This window comes from Platichthys flesus, chromosome 9, assembly GCF_949316205.1.
Source record: "Platichthys flesus chromosome 9, fPlaFle2.1, whole genome shotgun sequence".
Lineage (NCBI taxonomy): Eukaryota > Metazoa > Chordata > Actinopteri > Pleuronectiformes > Pleuronectidae > Platichthys > Platichthys flesus.
The window spans coordinates 5524948-5544028 of record NC_084953.1 but is presented as its reverse complement, the minus strand read 5'-3'; the positions used below and the strand labels follow the sequence as shown (position 1 = coordinate 5544028).

Genomic DNA, 19081 nt, shown 5'->3' with positions numbered 1-19081 from the left:
AATCTTGTAACAACAATAAGTTTGTCTCGATTACATTATATAACATTTGTGAGTTACATATTTAACTCCCTGTTCTTGAAGGCAGCACAGAGGGCTTATTTTCTTCAGGTGACAGCTCTCCCCTCTCTCATACTGTATTCATAAGTCTACACAGCGTGAGCAGCATTTTGCATGCTGATTAGTTTGTTTTCGGCGTGATCACTGCAGGATAATTACTTTTCCCAGTAAGTGATATGATATGGTTCTGCATAATGAAGCACCATGTGTGCCGCACGGTACGACCTGACAGAACAAATGGATGAAAAAGGAATAACATTGTAGATGATAATGTGTAATATGGGTAGTTTGTCAAGCACATGCACACATGAATCCAGTTTGAGATATCAGTTATTAATATTATTGCTCCTATTATTTTGCTTCGTGGGAGCAGGAGCGTTGATTAATTGACTGATTTTCATTTTTATGTCTTTCAGCCAACGGCTTTCAGACCAAAGCTAGTGAGGGCGGTGTTCAGAGGAAGCAGTTGCCCTACTCAGTGGAGACTCCCTATGGCTTCCATCTGGACCTGGACTTCCTCAAGTATGTCGACGATATTGAAAAAGGGAACACCATCAAAAGGGTCCACATCCAGCGCAGGGTCAAGGGCCCACCCAAATTCAGCACACTACCTAGAAACTTCAGCCTCCCTGGGCACGGAGCCAGGCCCGCCTCTAAGGAAAAGGATAGCACATGGTCAGGAACGTCCACCTTGGGGCCAAGGCCTAAATCACGGGTGACAGAGGTGCAACAATTATTTGACTTCAGGGCAAATGAAGGGGGGACTTCCAGCCAGAGCAACAAGGGGACAACCAGTCAGGGGGGTGGTTATGTTGCACCAAAGCCCAGAGATGAAACAGCCACGGGGGCTCGAAGTGTCGAAGAGAAAACTGTGGGGATGCAAAGTCGTCCGAACCTGCTCCGAGCATCAAGCATGCCGGTCACCCTCCAGCAGCGGAAAAGCTCTGATTCAAGCAGTCCGGATCGTGTTGTAGGGACACCAGAGAATGGCTCAACAGAAAACATCTTCCGTGCCTCACCAGATGTAACAGAGAGACGGTGCGTACCCCAGGACCGAACAGGGCTCCACCAGCAGATCACAGTGGCACTGAAGCGTGTCAGAGAGCTAGAGGAAATGGTTAAAACCATCCCGGAGCTTAAGGCTCAGATCTCCTCACTGAGGGAGGAAAAGGAGAGGCTATTGCTAGAGCTCCAAGCCCAGACCCAAGCACAGATTTCCACATCACCCTCTACAACAGCCCCTGACGCGGGGTCACATACCCAGCCGGTAGCACACAGATCCTCAGAAGGGCTCAGTTTAGCCCCGACGATTCAACCTGCTGGAGTGATGGAGAAAAGCAGGGTTTCACAAAAAGACGAGAGTGCCTCAGCACATGGACAAATGGGCAAGTTGTCAGCACAAGAATCTGAGAGACTATCACAGCTGTCAGAAAAATCTGACAAACCAAAAGAAGCAATAGAGAATCCACTGGAGCATGCAGGGCACAAGCTATCACAGGCCACAGCAGGGCAGCAATTAACATCAAGTAGAGAGACTATTAAAGATGCAGGGACAAGCAACATTCAAGATGCGGAAAAACTAAGACAACCTGAGAAACCAGACAGTGTGCAGATACTGCAGGAGAAGCTAATGATACTGGAGGATAAACTTACTCAGGCCAGCCAAGAGCTGGAGAAAACTAATAGCCTTTTAAAGGAACAAATAGAGGACAACATGGTTAAAGAGGAGAAAATACTGCAACTGAGTGAGGGAGTGAGAGTGGAGATTTGTACTCCAGAAGCAGAGAGCGGGCCAAGAAGAGTGAGCATCGACACAGGTACAGTGACAGAGAGAGTAGATGTTGCGAACCAAGAGACGGAGACAGAATCAGTCGGTAGAGTAGATAAGGGTACAGATACAGATCAAATCTGTGTTGAAGTATGTGTACCCAGTGTAAGTATTGATCAAGTAACAGATACTAAAGTGGAAACACAAGACCAGGTCACAGACATGGTGGCAGAAGTACCTGCAACGAGTCCACCAAGACCCAGAGCCAACAGCATTGAGCGGGGAACAGTAACTGAGAGGATCTCCACTCAGGATCAGACGACTGAGACTCCAGTGGCTGAGAGAGTCAACCAAGTCACAGACATGGAGGCAGAGGTACCTACAACGAGTCAACCAAGACCCAGAGCCAACAGCATTGAACGGGGCATGGTAACTGAGAGGATCTCCACTCAGGATCAGATGACTGAGACGCCGGTGGCTGAGAGGGTCAACCAAGTCACAGAGACAGAGGGAGAGACAGTGACAGACCATCCACGGGGACCAAGAGCCAGCAGTGCAGATCGGGGGACAGAGACAGAGAGGGTGGACACTGTAGACAGGGTGACAGAGACAGAGGTGGCGCAGAGGACCGACCAGGTGACAGAGACAGAGACAGAGACAGAGAGACGACCAGGCAACAATCCAGCCAGAGGTGCAGAAGCAGAGGGTCCGGGAAGGGAAAGCACAAGCACAGAAAGAGTAGAGGAAGTCAGCATGCTGATCAGTGAAAGCACGGTGGACCAGGAAGAAAACGAAAGAATCCAAAGAGTTAGCGAAAGTGTGGTAATGAAAGTTATCACAGAGAGTTCAGTTGTTGTGCAAGAAAGTGCAACTGAGCAAGTTATAGCTTTGGGCTTTGTGAGCCAGAATGAGGAGCGTACCAGTCCAGCAGCTGCAAAAGAAGAAGATAAGGAATCTGCGATTGAAACAAGTACGACTGCACAGAAAGACCCAGAAACTAAAGAGATTACAGAGACAAAGAGTGTAGTGACAGAAACTGTTGAAATTAAGCAGATTGCCATGGAGAGTAAAGAGAAGAAGGAAACGGGAGAGGGTGAGATTGTGTGTGTGACAGTCAATGACACTGTGGTCACTGACGTGGTTGTTACAGCAGCAGAGGACGCAGCTGTGAAGACAGTAGTTCCTGTCAGACCTCAGAGAGGCCGGAAGCTCTCAGCAGAGTCGGCACAGCCAACACCGCCTCAACCTCAGGCTGCACCTGTGCGTCCTCGCAGAGGATCCAGTGAAGGTCAAGCCAAGCAGCCCCAGACAAAGCCCCAGACACAGGCACAAGTGCAGGATGCACCTCAGCTCGAGGCTCAATCTCCAACACAGCTCTCGGAACAACAGGTCAAACCTGAAGACACGTCTGTGTCTAAGGTTGAGGACAAGAGCCAAGCAAAGAGGCCTTCGGAGGAGTATGCTGAGGAAAAACCTGCGTCAAAGCCTCAGTCTGAGACTCGGGGTCCGTCTTCTGGCTCCAGTGGAGTCCAAACCCGTCCAAAATCAATTCAGTCTCACTCTCAAACCTCTGCAGCTAAACGGGGCTCGAAAGAGCTTAAAGGAACCCCGAGGGGGTCCTGTGTGTCACAGCCTCCTAGTCGTGGATCAGGGGAAGCCCAAACCCGCCTGACTCGTCAGGGGTCAAGTGATTTACAAAGTCAGTCTCAGGGCTCCCGTAAAAGTTCTAGTGAGAATCAGCTCCCTCACAAAGATGCCAGTGAGACACAATTCCTGCGCAGAGCCTCCAGTGAATCAGCCAAGCGACGTGGGTCAACTGAGGCCCAGGCCTCTCGTCGGGACTCCGGTGAGGCCCAAACTCCTCGCAGAGGATCCGGCGAGTCTCCAACCTCACCTGCGGCTTTGGGCCAAGTCGTAACCCGGTTAACAGGGCTGCTGGGGGAGCAGTGGGCACAGCTTGGGAGCAGCTCTGGAGCTCAACAGCCAGCCGGCCAGCAGGAGATCCCGAGCACCCAGAAACAGACAGCCGGGAAAAGAGTAGAGGCAGGAAAAGGAGCAGCAGCCAAGCCTGTGGGGAAAGCAGTCCCTTCAGCATCAACAGGGAAACCAACAGGAAAACCGGCAGGGAAACCAGCAGGGAAACCAGCAGGGAAACCCGGTCCTTCCAAAATGAGCTCCATTCAGAGTCAACTGGTCAGCTCCCTAAGTGTCCTCTCTGCCTTCTACTCACCAGCTCAGAAAGCTGCTGCGGCCAAAAAACAGCAAGAACAAGGTAGGCCCCGTGGTTCAGTCCATCCCCCCATGGTTTATACCGTATACACAAGTATTCATCAGTTTGTCACATACCTGCATTTGTATCTGCAATGCAAGCAAAGCACAGTCCCTCTCTCTCTCTCTCTCTCTCTCTCTCTCTCTCTCTCTCACTCTCACACACAAACACACATACACACACACATACATACACACGTTTGTACAGCTATCTTAGGGAGGAAACCCATCAGCATAATACATTCCCTAGCCCCTTACCATCTAAACTAAATGCCTAATCCTAACCCTTAACGTAACCTGAACCTAATTAGAACCCTAACCCTAAAACCAAAGCCTTAACCCCCAAACAGTCCATTTAAGGGGGGGAGGGGGGACCGGCCAAAAGGTCCTCACTCGGTTGTAGACTCAACCTGGTCCTCACAAAGATAGCTGAACAAGATCACACACACACATACACACACAAATACACACACACACACACACACACAAACCCACACACACATCGAACAGGTGATGCTTTTCTTCTATCCCTTGATGTTTCGCTGTTCTGTTTCTGGCCCAGGAGCTGAACCACAAACACACTATCACACACACATATTTTATATTCAGGGTTCATTTTAAGTTCAGTGATGGGAGTTCGGTATACAGCGGTGCTTTTAAGTGCATTGTGTACGTGTGTGTTGTGTGTTGTGTGTGTTGTGTTGTCACTGTTTCTTTGGGGTCACTTAAAACATCTTTGACGTCTAACCTTCAAAGCGTGACATTCTGTGACCTCCAGTGTTCGGCTCCCACACACAAAATCCACTGCTTTCCCACTGAGAACCTTTAATTCCATCTGGTCACCAGAGACTGGAGATTTGCACGGATGAGTGGTGTGTTATCTCCAACGAAGAGCGGGAAGGTTAAATCACAGCATTGTTTTATTTATTAGATGTTAGTAATAGATTGTATTCAAATGCCAAATATAATCATAACCTCCCCTCTCCTCCCGCTGCCTGCTGTTATCTCCTGGGAAAGCATCACTCTCCTTAGATGGTGGTCTCTGGGATCTTTTTTTTGGGGGGGGGGCTGGAAGCCACACCCTTATGTCCTTGCATAAAACATAACAGAGCCTCTGCATCATGTCTGCTGTCAGGCACAGTGTAGACAGCCTTTCTGGGCTGAGAGCCAGGGGTAGTCGGCGGAGGATCGGAGCCCCTGTAGAATCAATTATTGGGCAGTTACATACATAAGCAGACCTGACAATGTCAAGGTTGTAAGTTGTCAATGATCCTGACCCAGTTAGAGTTGGCCTGTGCTACGTTTCTAGGGCTACAATTGTCTTAATTTGGTCAGTTCTCATAGCAAAGTAATTGTCATCTTATTATATTGCACAATCCCAAAATAAGGGGTAAGTGATATAACTATCTTCTCATAGTTTTACAGTTTTCTTTGTATGGAGTGTACAGATCCGGCCTTAATTTCCCTGTTCTCTGCCAGTGCAGGGATCCCACCACATTTGAGAAGCTGTACGTGCTCGTCATTGCAGCCAGAGGTTCTTCGATATCTTACAGGCTCATAGAAAAATACCAAGAGCCGACATGTGCAAACTATTATTGTCTGTCTGAGCCACTAGTGCCAGTATAATGTGCTGCTTGCTCGTAAACCTGTTATCTGCTCATGGGTGAGGAACATGAACCAATTCTTCATCAATTTTATGACTTAGAGTAAGAATTTGAACCTAGAGGGGATTCAGAGTGGTGGCTCTGGAAAGTAAAAGTGTTATTTTTAATTGTAGAAGAGTTAAAGAAAATAAACCAGTTCCTTAACAAAGTGTTAATAAAGTTCTGAGCCTCAAGAGCAGCCCCAGTGCTCCTTTGCATATGTTTCTGTAATAAACCACATTATTCCATTTGATGGGAGCACAAATTCAAGTTCAATTGGATTTAGCTTTCAAGGTCTTACATTCATGTTATTTTAATATTTCTAAAAACATTCAGAAACCCCTCAGGTCCTTTTTTCACTCATTTGTTCATGTTTGTTAATTTCCTTTAGGCCCTGTTGTAATGTGTACAATACACATATTGTGTATACACATGATTAAAATGACTTTATATATATATGCTATGCTATAATATATCAAATAGGTGCAGGCAGTGAGAAACACCATGCTGTATTTTGTGTATATGAGTTTAAAGACACATTCACTTTCTCCACACAGACACAACATTAACACACAAAGTCTCTGTCCCCTTCTTTCTGTCTCTTTCCATGTGTCGTCTTCTTCACCAGGTCTCAAATCCATCATGAAGAAAAACGGAGTTGCTGACAAGCAGGGCAACAAGGGAGCCAAGAAAAACCTGAAGTTCGTTGGAGTGAATGGAGGGTAAAGTATTTCCTCTTTAATCAATGTTGGCGGCTGTGTGTTTGTGTGTCTGTTCATGTTTTGTTATTCTTTTATCAACAGGAGACTGGGCATATAACAGCACAATAATTAAAGACAATATTCATTTTTCTTCAGATTTGATTTGCAACAATCTCCAAAAACAATGATTATTTTTCCTTTTTCTGACTTTTATTTGTAAAATCTCACATTCTGCAAAGTGGTTTCAGTCGAATTAGCCAGACAATAATACTCCAGATGATCTTGGTAAGAAGTAGACTTAGTCACATAATGAAACCTGAATTATTGTTCCCCTGGTAGAAAGAGCAACATGTGCAGTGTCGGCTTTTCGAGCAATAAGTTCCTTTGAATCCATCCAATTTTAATGGAAAACAACCTGGCAGGTATTTTTCCTAAAATCGTGTGTCAGCTTTTATTTGTGTTCATCTTTGGGAATTCTAGGCGTCTGTGGGCAGTGGTTTTGGATAATCAGATAAAATGAACTCAATCTATTTGGATGATGAATACGTTTCTAATAACTGTTATTTTTCAGTTAGCTCAGAGTCTTCTCATTGTTCATGTGGGTGTGACCACACCGACCCTGAACCCCATGTCTGGTGCTGTGAGTGTCAGTGTGCGAATGGATATGTGTTGTAGGTCGAAGTTGTGTGATGTGTGTTGATGATACCTCCCTGCTTTGTATAAGAGGGTTGCTATCTGCGTTTGCTGATGCTGGATGCGGCGCATGTACGTTTGTGTGTGTTATGAATTTCAACCAAGCAGATGGTAGTGGGTGAAAGAAGCTGAGCCAGAGGCTGGAGGCATTATGTTTTCAGTTTTCCGTCCGTCTGTATGTACATCTCATTATTTTTAACACAATATCTTAACAATTAGTTTGTGATTTAAGGATCAGCTACATCACTTAAATGAACTAAAATTAATCTCTAAAGTTGTCAGATATTTATCTTGTTGTCCATTATTCTGTAAAATAATGACATAGAAAATGTTGTGTGTTTCTTTTAACAAGTCAAGTTCAGCACAAGTCCAGTATTCCTCATCACTGATAAGGAAAGCTGTGCCTGGGTGGTAGTACCTCCTGTGTATGAAGCAAGCAGCTGCCATTAGAAAATTTGTTTTATTCCCTCGTTCCTGCCCTTGCATTCCTGACCTACACAGTTTTATGACCTGCTCCCCTTCGCTTCATTTTTTCAGAGACGTGCTGTGTTGCGGTCTATTCCTTCCTCCCTGTCTCAGAAGCTAACATGGCCACTCTCCAGAGCAAACAGATTATCAGAGCTGTTACACAGTTCTGCCAGAGGGACAGATAACAACTCATTTGTCTCCTCTTAATTCTGTCATAGGACAAATCCAAAATAAATCTAACAAATGTTCAATATAATGAGGGAAACAATGTTTTCTCTGACTATGTTTAGTCTCTCGCCCGCAGGAAGTGGGCTGCTGTTTGTGTTTCTCCTCTTTTGGATGCTCTCTAACCTATCACTCATCTCCCTTGAGCTCCTCTGGAATCCAGGGAATGTTGTGGCCCCTGAACGCCTCCTGTGGTGTGTGTGTGTGTGTGTTTGTGTGTCTGTGTGTGCGTCTACAAATAAGTATGAATCAGTGGCATTCAGTATAAGACGTATCTGATTGGCCTCACAGAGGTACCTTCCCCCCCACACACACAAGTACATGTTAATCTCCACATCTCTAAATATATCTCTCCAGTTGTCCCCCCCTCTGAACAAGGTTGTGTTTTCTTAAAGGTTTCATATGCGCGTGTGCAAACATATCTATAGATTTGTATGTATTTTTAACTGTTTGAAGGATGTTTTGGTTATTTGGGCCGAGGCTGCATTAAACAAGCATCTCCCTCATGTGAGGCCGGAGGTCACGAGGGGAGTTACCTGTTAGTATTCATGAAGCCTCAGCCAAAGTTTATTTTACCTCTTTCATATTTGTTTTTAGCTGGGAAGGTGTTTCATTGATGTGGCCGCTAGTATCGACGTTGTATACACGTGTTTATTTTCAGTGAAGGAATATTGGTTGAACTTTCCAAAGCTCATGTTATATCTTTTAAAATCTATTTTTGGTTAAAGAAGGTTGTTCTCACTTTTTGAATGTCACCTTCGAAAATCTGACCAGAGTATGACAAAGCAGCACCACAGATGAAACTAGGATGTTACTCAGAGATCACAGGCCTCCATCAAGGCCCAACAGTCAATCAAGCTGCACCAAAATGCACACACTCCTAGATATCAGTTCTCCAACAAGATCCATGAATAAGTGTTAAAGAAAGTGAAATAAAGATCTACACCAACAGGGTATGAAGTTCCACAAATTTATATGGAAATTGGTGGAGTTGTTTTTGTGAAATCCTGCAAACCATCGAAAACATGAAGGCATAAACATAACAATGATTTTGTGTTGTCCTCCAGCTACGAGACGACCTCCAGCGAAGAGTCCAGTGGGGACGAGAAGACGAAGGTGGAGGTGGCGGTAGAGGAGGAAGAGGACAGCTCAGAGCCAGAGGTGGAGAAGGAGAAGGAGAAGGAGAAAGAGAAGGAGCCTGAAGCAGCAGAGACCCAGGCAAAGGATGCTGAGGTCCCTGCTGAGGGAGGAGGTGCTGTGGCCAGAGAGGAGCAGAGTGAGAGAGGCCTGATGGATCTGAGGAGCAGCCAGGAGCTCCAGGAGGAGCAGGCTGAGCGGTGAGTCACAGCTTCAATTACCGTGATGTATTAGGTTGTTTCACTGTCGCCAGCGGTCGAGGCTGCGCCACAGCTCTCAGTTCGTCTGTACAGAAACACACAAGGCCTCCAAACTGTGATTGGTGAATGGTCAATGTCGGCTGTTTGTATTTCTCTTAAAAGTTTCTAATATTAGTGTAAACTACAGAAAGTGTAGAGTGATTGAAGCAGGTTTAGAAAAAGGTTGAGTTATGGTTGTGTTTTTATACCTGCACTGATTTGTAGTCTGGGTTCACAGGTAACTGCTTCAGTGTCAAACTTTCCAGAGCTCATTAATAAACTTATCTAGCAAGGATATCACCAAAGATACTTACAATATTACAGTTATAACACACATGCAGGAATTAAAAGGTGTAACTACATTCAATAAACCAACTGGAGTGTCACCAAATCACACTCACTCATAGACATCAGATATCAGATAAATGCGCCAGTTATTCCTTGGGGCAAAAATGTGAAATGATAATGTCCAATGTGAATAATGTTATTAACGATGATGATATATATACTTTAGATTATAGTTGGTCCTAAGATCTCATAAAAAGTCATAGCTGTATTAACACATACTACAGGACTGATGTGGTCCAATGTACTGGTGGCAAACTGTGAGATACACACTGTGTGCGTCGTTAAGTTAATGACAGAATATAAACTAATTTACTCTGAGCAATATAATTAAAACACAACAGGCTCCCTGTTCCACACGTCTTTAAAGATCACAGGGATATCGGGTAGGAACAAGCTCGTGCTTTGTTTTGTGTCCAGCTGCTGCCGAGATACTTGGATAGAATGCTGATTGACGCTTTAATATAAAGTGCACCTTGCCCCCCCCCCCCCGCCCACACACACATCCATTTAACACACACTCCTAACTACTTACACTGCTGTTCATCCCTGCCTACCTCTTAATATGTTGCACAGACTCTTTGCCACACTCGCACACAAACACGCACACACACACACACACACACACGCACACACAAGTGTCATACAAAAGAAACGGACTAGCATTCACCCTTAAGTACCAGAGGTCCGGGGCAATGAGCAAACAACCAGCAGTGTTTTTCTTTCTGTCACTGAGTAATGACTTTTCTGCCTCAGGTACGTGGATAGAACTGAGGGCCGTGGGGGCCAGACATTAGATGGGGCCCCTGGCAGAGAACAGGACATATATTAAGCCATCACTCATCACCTGCATATGTGTGTGTGTGTGTGTGTGTGTGTTATGAATGGATTGCACACAATGATTGTGACCTACTCAGGCTCAGTGTGCATGATGGACGAGCATCACGAGCAGTGAATCAGTGTAAACTGTTACCATAGACGTATGCATGTGGTATCAATGTGTCACACTGTTGACTGATGTGTCATGTGTGTGTCGTGTGTGTGTGTGTGTGTATAAGCCTGCAGGGTATCTCTTATCTTTTGTTTCCATCCCAGACAGAATTTACACAGAACCACAGTAGCCGCCTCTCGGCCACATGTTTTACAGACTTGATGGTTTTTCCACATTGAACCTGCACAAAACACAACAATGGAAAGAGCAGATGTGGAGAGTGAGGGGTTACACCTGGATTTGTTTTTTCTTTGCTCCCAGGTCGACTCTAAACTTCTCTGTATTGGGCGACTGAAGGCTGCTTCTTAACGTGTCCACTTGTTCTGTGTTCTCAGGGAGAAAGTTGACAAAGCGTTTATAGATGCTTGCGTCTATGTGAAGGATCGAATGGAAGAGGTTCCATCGCCTGATAAAGAAATGGTAAGGATCTTGTAACGTGTCTTTTTCTGTCACTGGAGCGATTATGTCGTGTTTACTGAGCTTTCTCACGTTAATGAGTAGAGTGATGGTGGTTTACTGTGTGTTTCCTACAGTAACAATGCAGACGTGCCGTTTTCCTTCCCGTCTTTCATCTCCTCCCTCTCTCCTCAGCGTCAGGTTTTAGTGGTGCTCTACCAGGAGTGGTTCAAGGTGTCCAGTCAGAAGGACTCTCAGGCCGACACCGTCAGACTGTACCTGCGACAGGTGGGCTTGACCACGCCCACTCTTCTGCCCTATGTGGTCAACTTGACAGACGGCAACGGGAACATGGCGCTGCACTACAGCGTGTCACACTCCAACTTCCCCGTGGTGGAGCTGCTGCTGGACACCGGTGAGATACACACACACGGCTGAATGCAGAACAGATGAGGGCAAGACGTTGGCTCAATTAGGGAGTGAAACCCTGTGTGTGTGTGTGTGTGTGTGTGTGTGTGTGCAGGTCTATGTGAAACCAACAATGTGAACAAGGCCGGCTACACTCCAGTGATGCTTGCTGCGCTGACAGCTGCTGAGAGCCCCGGTGATCTGGAGGTGGCTCAACAACTGCTGAGACTGGGGGACGTCAACGCTCGCTCCAGACAGGTAATAAACAGGATGAGCTCCCAGCTGCTAACACCTTCTCTAATATGGACATGGACGGTGGATCTTAGGCACAGTCGAATTTACAAAAAACTCCTCCGAGGGATGTGAGGATATTTTTTACAACTGGTTACTTTGCAGAAATACAGGTAACATCAGCTTTTTTCTCGGAACATCTTCAGAGGAAAATAAAATCTACTGACAAGAAGTTCAGTTGTGTTTATAAGTAGTGTGAATAATTTATTGCTTGGTCAACAACAAGAGCTGTTATGACCTTTAACAGTCGTATCGGTATCAGCTTTTTCGATTATTTGTTTATATACTTGCGTGTTTGTTTATTATCCGGACACATTGAAAGTTTGTTTTGAGAAATGCGATATACATAAAGAGATGATTATTCGTATTAATATGAAAACTATATAGATTTGGTTTTATTTGTTTCCTTTTTATCTTTACTGGTTTTAAATACATTTAATGTTTAAACTTTAGGATATCATGGCTCAATTTCATTTCTTTCTCCTTAGGGTTTAATAACATCTTAGGAATCATTTGACTTTTTTTTTTATATATATACATATATGTATATTGGCAAATATATCGGTACTGGACATCGTTTCTTCCTTGATGTTGTTTTTTGCGATAGCCCCTGAAACATCCACATCAGTTGGGCTGTGATTTATAGCCCATGTTCTGTGTAGACATTGACAGAGTGTAGGAGGTTTAGTCTGAATGTATCCATCATACAGGTCCTCATATGAATTTCTATAAGACTGGGAGATTTGTCTGATGTAGTATTAACCAGTATAAAGTTATTACCTGTCACTCACTCGTTACCCGATGATTCTGATCTCCTCAGACGGTTTTGTCGAGGTCACTCACTCTTCTCTTCTTCCTCCTCCAGCTCTTCTCCTGACCCTGGGTCTCTCCTAATCTCTTTATCCCTCATAAATATGTATATAGATTATCCCCTCACACCCCCCTCCCCCCCTCCCTCTTCACACTGTTGTCTTCTAACTCTGTTTCTCACTCCCTCTCCAGGCGGGCCAGACGGCACTGATGCTCGCGGTGAGCCACGGTCGCGTTGCCATGGTGAAGCTGCTCTTGAGCTCGGGCGCGGACGTCAACGCTCAAGACCGCGAGGGATCCACGGCCCTGATGTGCGCCAGCGAGCATGGACACGTGCACATAGCCCGTCTGCTGCTGGAGACGGGCCGCTGCGACTCCGGCCTCGTAGACAAGGTGAAGGGCTGAAATCACATCAACCGGTCTGCTGTAAAAAACTGAAGATGCTTTACTTCTCATTATGGTTTAGAACGGGCACGTTCAATAGTGAGCCTTATAATGACAAATGGAGCCTGGTTAAGATCTTATTCAGATTTTCAGCCCAGATAGGCCCCCTAACAGACCAACGTTGAGTGGCAGACCTGGCTTTTGGAAATTTGTCTGGTGCCATCATATTGTTTCTAAACCAGAAAGGACCATATTTGGGGAAGCAGGGGGTGGAGCCTGACTGCAGCTCGCCTACCAACACCTGAAACCATCACCTATTGGATGGTCATAGCCGTCAGTCACACGGTATCAATGCCTCGATGTGTACGGTGCTTTATTGTATAAATTTACTTAATGAACATCATGAAGAAGCAAGATTAGAACAATGAAATCATAAAACAAGTAAGAAGTAGCAGCAATTATTCCAAATTTTCTATAGAAACTGACGCCCTCTGCTGGTCATTCAAGAAAATACAGATTTCAATCCCCTCGGCATTGGCTCCACTTTTCAGACCCGTAAGTTTACATCCATATTTTTATGTTCAATCTATGGTTCTAACTCTACTTTTAGAAAATACAGTGAAACAAATCAATGAGTGAATCTCTATTTGAAACTTGGATTCAAAATGGCTTCACCTCTGGTCCCTGTAGTGGCTAAGCTACTTTCTAATAGAGGTTCATTCTTTACAGAGGATCACTGCATCATTTCTGATACTCTGCAGCTCTCACCACACTCACGGTCACACGGCTCCTCACACCCGACTCACACACGGTGGAGGAAGTGTCACTACGTATTAGGACATCGCTGTGTTCAGCTTAAGGTGGCCGGTGTAGCTGTAGACATACAGGGGCCAGGGCCTGGCCCCTCGCATAGTAGATTGATTGTTCAACCAAGTGCATTATTGATTCCTCTGGATTGCTGATTCCCCTGTGCAGTCGGAGTCAGGGAGCCGGTCGCAGCGATGCCTTGCTCAGCCACTGGACTGCTCCATCTCAAACAATGTGAACAATGCTGCTGCTGCTGCTCATACATCATCTCAATCATTCAAGCCGGACCTCCACTCCTGCACTCGCCCCCCCCTGGGCTCTGATTCCATTGTCCCTGAAGGTTTCCCAAACCCTGTGTCTGAGATGATGGAGAAAAGTCTGTAAACCATTTTATCTGCTGTGTGACTGAATCTTAAAACAGGTGAAATGAGCTGCTAGGGAAGGTCACTGCTCATTCACACTGTTTTGAGTGTGTTTGTTTCTCAAGCCTTACCTGCCGCTTTGCAGTAATATTTAAAGGCTGCATAGTATTTGCTGAATAGAAGAGATGTTGCAGTACAAGGCCAGTGTACTGAGCCGCGGAAATTTATAGTTGCTTGTCTTGAATGGTGTGTCAGCGTCAAGCTCACAACTTAATCTACAGAGACACTGGCTTGCAAGGGAAGGCATCTTGGAGAGGTTTGTTCTTCCAGGGGAAGAAAGGGAGTTTTCTGCAAGGACACAGTTTTATCTCACACAGTTGGATAATTGTTAAAATAGTATTATTCCTATTTAGTCAATGGATGGTATCACAAAGGGGTATGTTATTATAGTTAAAGAAAGGATTTAGAACATCAATGCCCAATTTATAGCTACATTTAAATTCACCTGATCCATATTTATTATCTGAACATTTTGAAAAACTGTTCCTTGATCTGTTCCCTGATCTGGATTCTTGGGTCATGACTCACGGCTCAACAAAATGTCAGGTGGAAATCTGTTGTTTTTGTGGAATCCTGCAAACAAAAAAACAAACAAACAAACAAACAACATAACCCCCTCTGAAGAGGCAAACTTTTGAATTTCCTGTTCCTTTCATCCATTTTCCTTCCATGACGTCCCACAAAATATCCCAGATTCAACGCTACACAGTGCAAAGAGTCTTATCCGCATATTATCAGTTGCACTTTGTTCGTCTGTTCAGATGTGTTTGCAAGAGTTTATTTAAATTATTTTCACCGATTTAACAAAAACAACATGTTTCAAAGGAGGCAGAAAATTCTTCCCAGAGATATTTCCAGATACTGAACCCAGCAGAATATGAGCTCTAATGTCTATCTTCTGGAGAAAGAGCAATACAACACTGCCTCCCTCAGGATGAGAAGACCCACTGCATCGTCTTCCATATGAAACCCTAACACCTTCTTCTCTCTTGTCTTCCCTCAGAATGGTCAGACCGCTCTCTCGGTGGCAGAAGCGACCTCCCACCCAGAAATCGTTGACCTTCTGAAGGCCCAGACCGAGGGCCAAGCCTCGGGGCCCCCGGCTGCCACAGACCTCCTCTGAGCCAGACCCCATTTACTCTTCCAACACCGCACCACACTTCAAGACCCTCTGCAGCGACAATGTAGAGGGAAACAACCGAGACAACCCAGTCTACCATGTTTACTGCGGAGTCGTGGGAGCTCATGTGTGAACCTCTGGGACCAGAGCGTCCTGCAAATGTACGGCCACACATTTCCTCCACATCTCTGCCAACACGGTGTCATATGCTGCATCAACCACTCAGTGGACAGACAACAGAGAGGGCCGGTGGTCAGACATATATATATATATATATTATATTTATATTCTCACCCCACTGTATATGGACTGGCAGGTGGACGCTGCTTCCTCTCATAAAACTAGCTTGTCCGGCAAGATACTAAGCACATGATCTACCTTTCAAATATATGATATGAGATATGACCTGATTTCTATTTTTCCTTTGACGTCATTGACATGATCCATATTTGGACATAAGCCATTATTAAGAACATAGTATATATGTAGAGTGATATTCTAACAGATAATAATCATATACAAACACAGAAAGTGTATTTTCTACTGTTTCTTTTTTTTAAAGTTGTGTTTATGTACAGTGAGAAGTCCTCTATAATATCGATGTCCAGAAGAAACTATATCTCCAAAACTGTAGAATGCAAAGTAGAACTCGTGGTGAAATTTCCCATCATTCAGTGGGGTTTGGCATCATTTAGTGTGTTGTTATATTATGTTTTTCCACGTCTGACATCGTCTGTGAAATATTGAAAAAATGAATGGTTTAGTTTGAGATAAAAAATCTATTGGAAACAGAAGAAATGATTATTTTTAAATAACCTGATAAAAGACAGAAAAGTCTACAAATATAAGAGGATTGTATTCAGAAGGCGCTGCATGCGGATACTCAGTCACGCCCCCTGCTGGTCGCCCTGTGGTAAACCAACAACAGTATGTTATAATACTGTCTGTTCTCATGATTATAATCTCTCTCTCTCTGTGTGTCTCGGTCTCCATCCCCCAGTTCAACTACAATGTACGTCTTGTTTGCCTGCTTGCATCCGATCGAATCATGTATGCAAATGCTTCAAAATGCACAATGAATGTCAGGCTGCCTGCGACACAACCCAATAGAAACCTGTAGCTGGCACGGACCATGGGACTGACAGGGAGTTAGGCTGTCGGTGACAAAAGACATTAATGTGAAGGAAAAATCCTCAACACGAAGATCTGCTTTTCCTGTTTTCCAATAATCACTGACACCAGAACTGTTTTTTTTTTTAGGTTTCTGTCTAAAGCAATATAAATGGCTGAGTGGCTTTGATCTCGCCTTAATCAGATGACATGTGGAGGAGACGTGTTCCAGGGAGCGTGGCCTTGTGGCATCTGTTTTCCACTAAACTACACCCATATTCTTAAAGTATTGCCCAGCAAGAGTACTGGTCTGATGAAGGTTTACGACTCAGCGTTTCTCCCACTGCAGATGTCAAACTGGTCAGTAAGTTTACAATGAACAAAAAGGGATCAATGGTTCGACCTGGGAACAGGAAACTGATTCTCTGGAGGTTTAATTACAGACAAACTCGTAACCGCACAATTGCCATTTTCTAAATCCACTGTTTACATGTGATCTGAGAATGGAGATTTAAAAAGGGGGGAAACGACTCATCATTTAACAACTGCCATGTTTGTGGTCGAGTGAACTTCTGCAGAAACGACTCCTCAGATCTTAGATAAACTTTTTCATCTGTTTCTAACTGAAGAACCTGAATTAGATTTCAAATGTCTTAGTCGAGTATGGTGCTGTCTCGTAAGCTACTTCAGGCCAATTCTGCCTCCACCAGTCCGCTGGCGTTCGCTCTGGTTCTCCTCATCATCCACACACACATGCACAAGGGTAAACACAGACCCACACATGGACGTCTGCATGCAGCCCAGAACAACAACTTTTATTTCCCCTGAGACGCAGTGTGGTCTGACCTCCGATCCTGCACCAGTACTCGCATATCTGGACACTTTATAATTATGGGTGTTGGTATGAAACTATGTAGAAAGACAAGAAGATAGAGGGATGACATAAAAGTATGTTAATTATATAGTAAAAGCTGCATTTACTCTAAAACAATCAGACGTTTTTCCGGCAGTGGTTTGGCGATCACATCATTTGTTGAGTCACAGGCAACAAACATGTGCGTCTGCGCCCGAACGTGGATCTGACCCGTGCTGCTGTGAAGCGTCTGGTGTTTCTGGTGTTACTGGTGTTACTGGTCTTCCGTGCCTGTGTCTTCACGTCTTAAATCTCATCCATATGTTTAATCCAGTGTGACCCAGATGTAATAAAGGTTTGCGTAAGTGGCTTAACACCAAAGACCTGAATCCAATCTGTTTCACACGGGGTTAAATATATATCTATATTTTACCTGTTCCTGTAAAATCCAGCCAAATACATGTATATACAGTATTGTGAAGAGTATATACCGAGTATTGTCTGACAAGTTTGCTCTATAAAGGATATTGAGTATTTATTCCAAAAGCTATATTTTTACCATATATATATATATATATATATATAAATATATATAGTATACTTATGTATGCATGGACAAATACTCCAGTGAATCTGTCGCGAGGGGAATTTGGATGATTAGAAAAGATGCTAAGAGTTCCCTGAGTATGTGATAATCTGACTTGACGTTGACTGGTCAGGTGGTTTCGTCATGTGTCACGTGTCACGTGTCATGTGTCGTTTTAACACAAACATTGATGTTTGTGTTTGGGGGAAGGGGGGGGGGATACGAAGAAGATCTGACACTGGTTTAAGCTGCAAAAGGGCAAAGTCCTCTTGTTGGAAAAAACCCATCTGAGTCTGTGTATATGACAGAGTCAAATGTAAAAACCTGTACTTCTCTGTAGTATTCCTTGTACAACAAGCTTGTATGTTACAAACCAGAGAACTAATTCTAAATAAATGAATATTTAAAACTTATCCGGTGCCGTATTTTCTCTTGTCCTGTTATTACTGATGGGGAAACAGCAGCTGCTTCAAAGTGAAGACGACACAAAGTGGATCCAGTTTCAGCGTTGCTCTTTGTGAAAGACACAATTAATAAAAATGAGTGTAAAAGACTCAGTTAAGAGAGCGTTTGATCCGATGTTGTGCATCTTACATATTCATGTGGCCACTGTTACAGAAATGCAATTCAGCAGAGTTCACCTTCTGTTCGCTCCACATAGATTTACAGGGGTTTTAATACTGACATCGACAATAGACAAGTTCTTAATGGACCTTATTTATCTTTTTCAATTGAGATTTAGTTGTTAACATTGAAGACAGATATTTACCGTCATTAAACATTTATATGAATCCTTTTTAATTATACCTATACTCATATGTTAATAGATGTGATATAACTAACAAACTAAGATTGGACAATATTGTCAATACACCGTTGTATGATGTTTACATATGTGTCGTTTATAGGGGTGTAACGATTCATTGACTAAATGGATTAATCGATTTATATTCCTGCGATCCTACTGAATCGATCTGTGCTCAGCAAATCGGCATTCCGGTTCTAAATAAGTCGGTTGCTGTTTGTAGAAAATGTAGAAGCCAAATAAAAAACCACGGAAACACGACGCCATGGGATTAAACAAAACGCCGACAGTCAAGGCACCTCCAGCAGCAGCAGCAGAAGGTAACTCCAGCTCTGTAGAAACCTCGGGCCTGAAGATGCCATGAAGTGGTGGAGATCACAGGAGAAAGAGCTACCACTACTTTCAACACTTGCTAAACGGTACCTCTGTATCCCAGGCACCAGTGTGCCAGCAGAGCGAGTTTTGAGTACTGCTGGGGATATAGTAAACGCACAGAGAAGTGTTCTGCGACCAGATCATGTGGATCAGCTGATATTAAAAAAAAAATCTGTAGT

General features: G+C 44.2%; 1 protein-coding gene across 1 annotated transcript in view; it reads left to right on the top strand.

The window, feature by feature from the left end:
• kank4 (KN motif and ankyrin repeat domains 4) overlaps positions 1 to 18135 on the top strand; it is a 65931-nt gene extending 47796 nt beyond the window's left edge. The window contains exons 3-10 of the mRNA XM_062395999.1: positions 474 to 4097; positions 6365 to 6458; positions 8891 to 9160; positions 10871 to 10955; positions 11127 to 11346; positions 11455 to 11597; positions 12633 to 12833; positions 15057 to 18135. Coding sequence (XP_062251983.1) covers positions 474 to 4097; positions 6365 to 6458; positions 8891 to 9160; positions 10871 to 10955; positions 11127 to 11346; positions 11455 to 11597; positions 12633 to 12833; positions 15057 to 15176 — 4757 coding nt within the window. The 3' untranslated portion in view covers positions 15177 to 18135. The remainder of the gene's footprint in view (positions 1 to 473; positions 4098 to 6364; positions 6459 to 8890; positions 9161 to 10870; positions 10956 to 11126; positions 11347 to 11454; positions 11598 to 12632; positions 12834 to 15056) is intronic.
• The last annotated feature ends 946 nt before the right edge of the window (positions 18136 to 19081 follow it).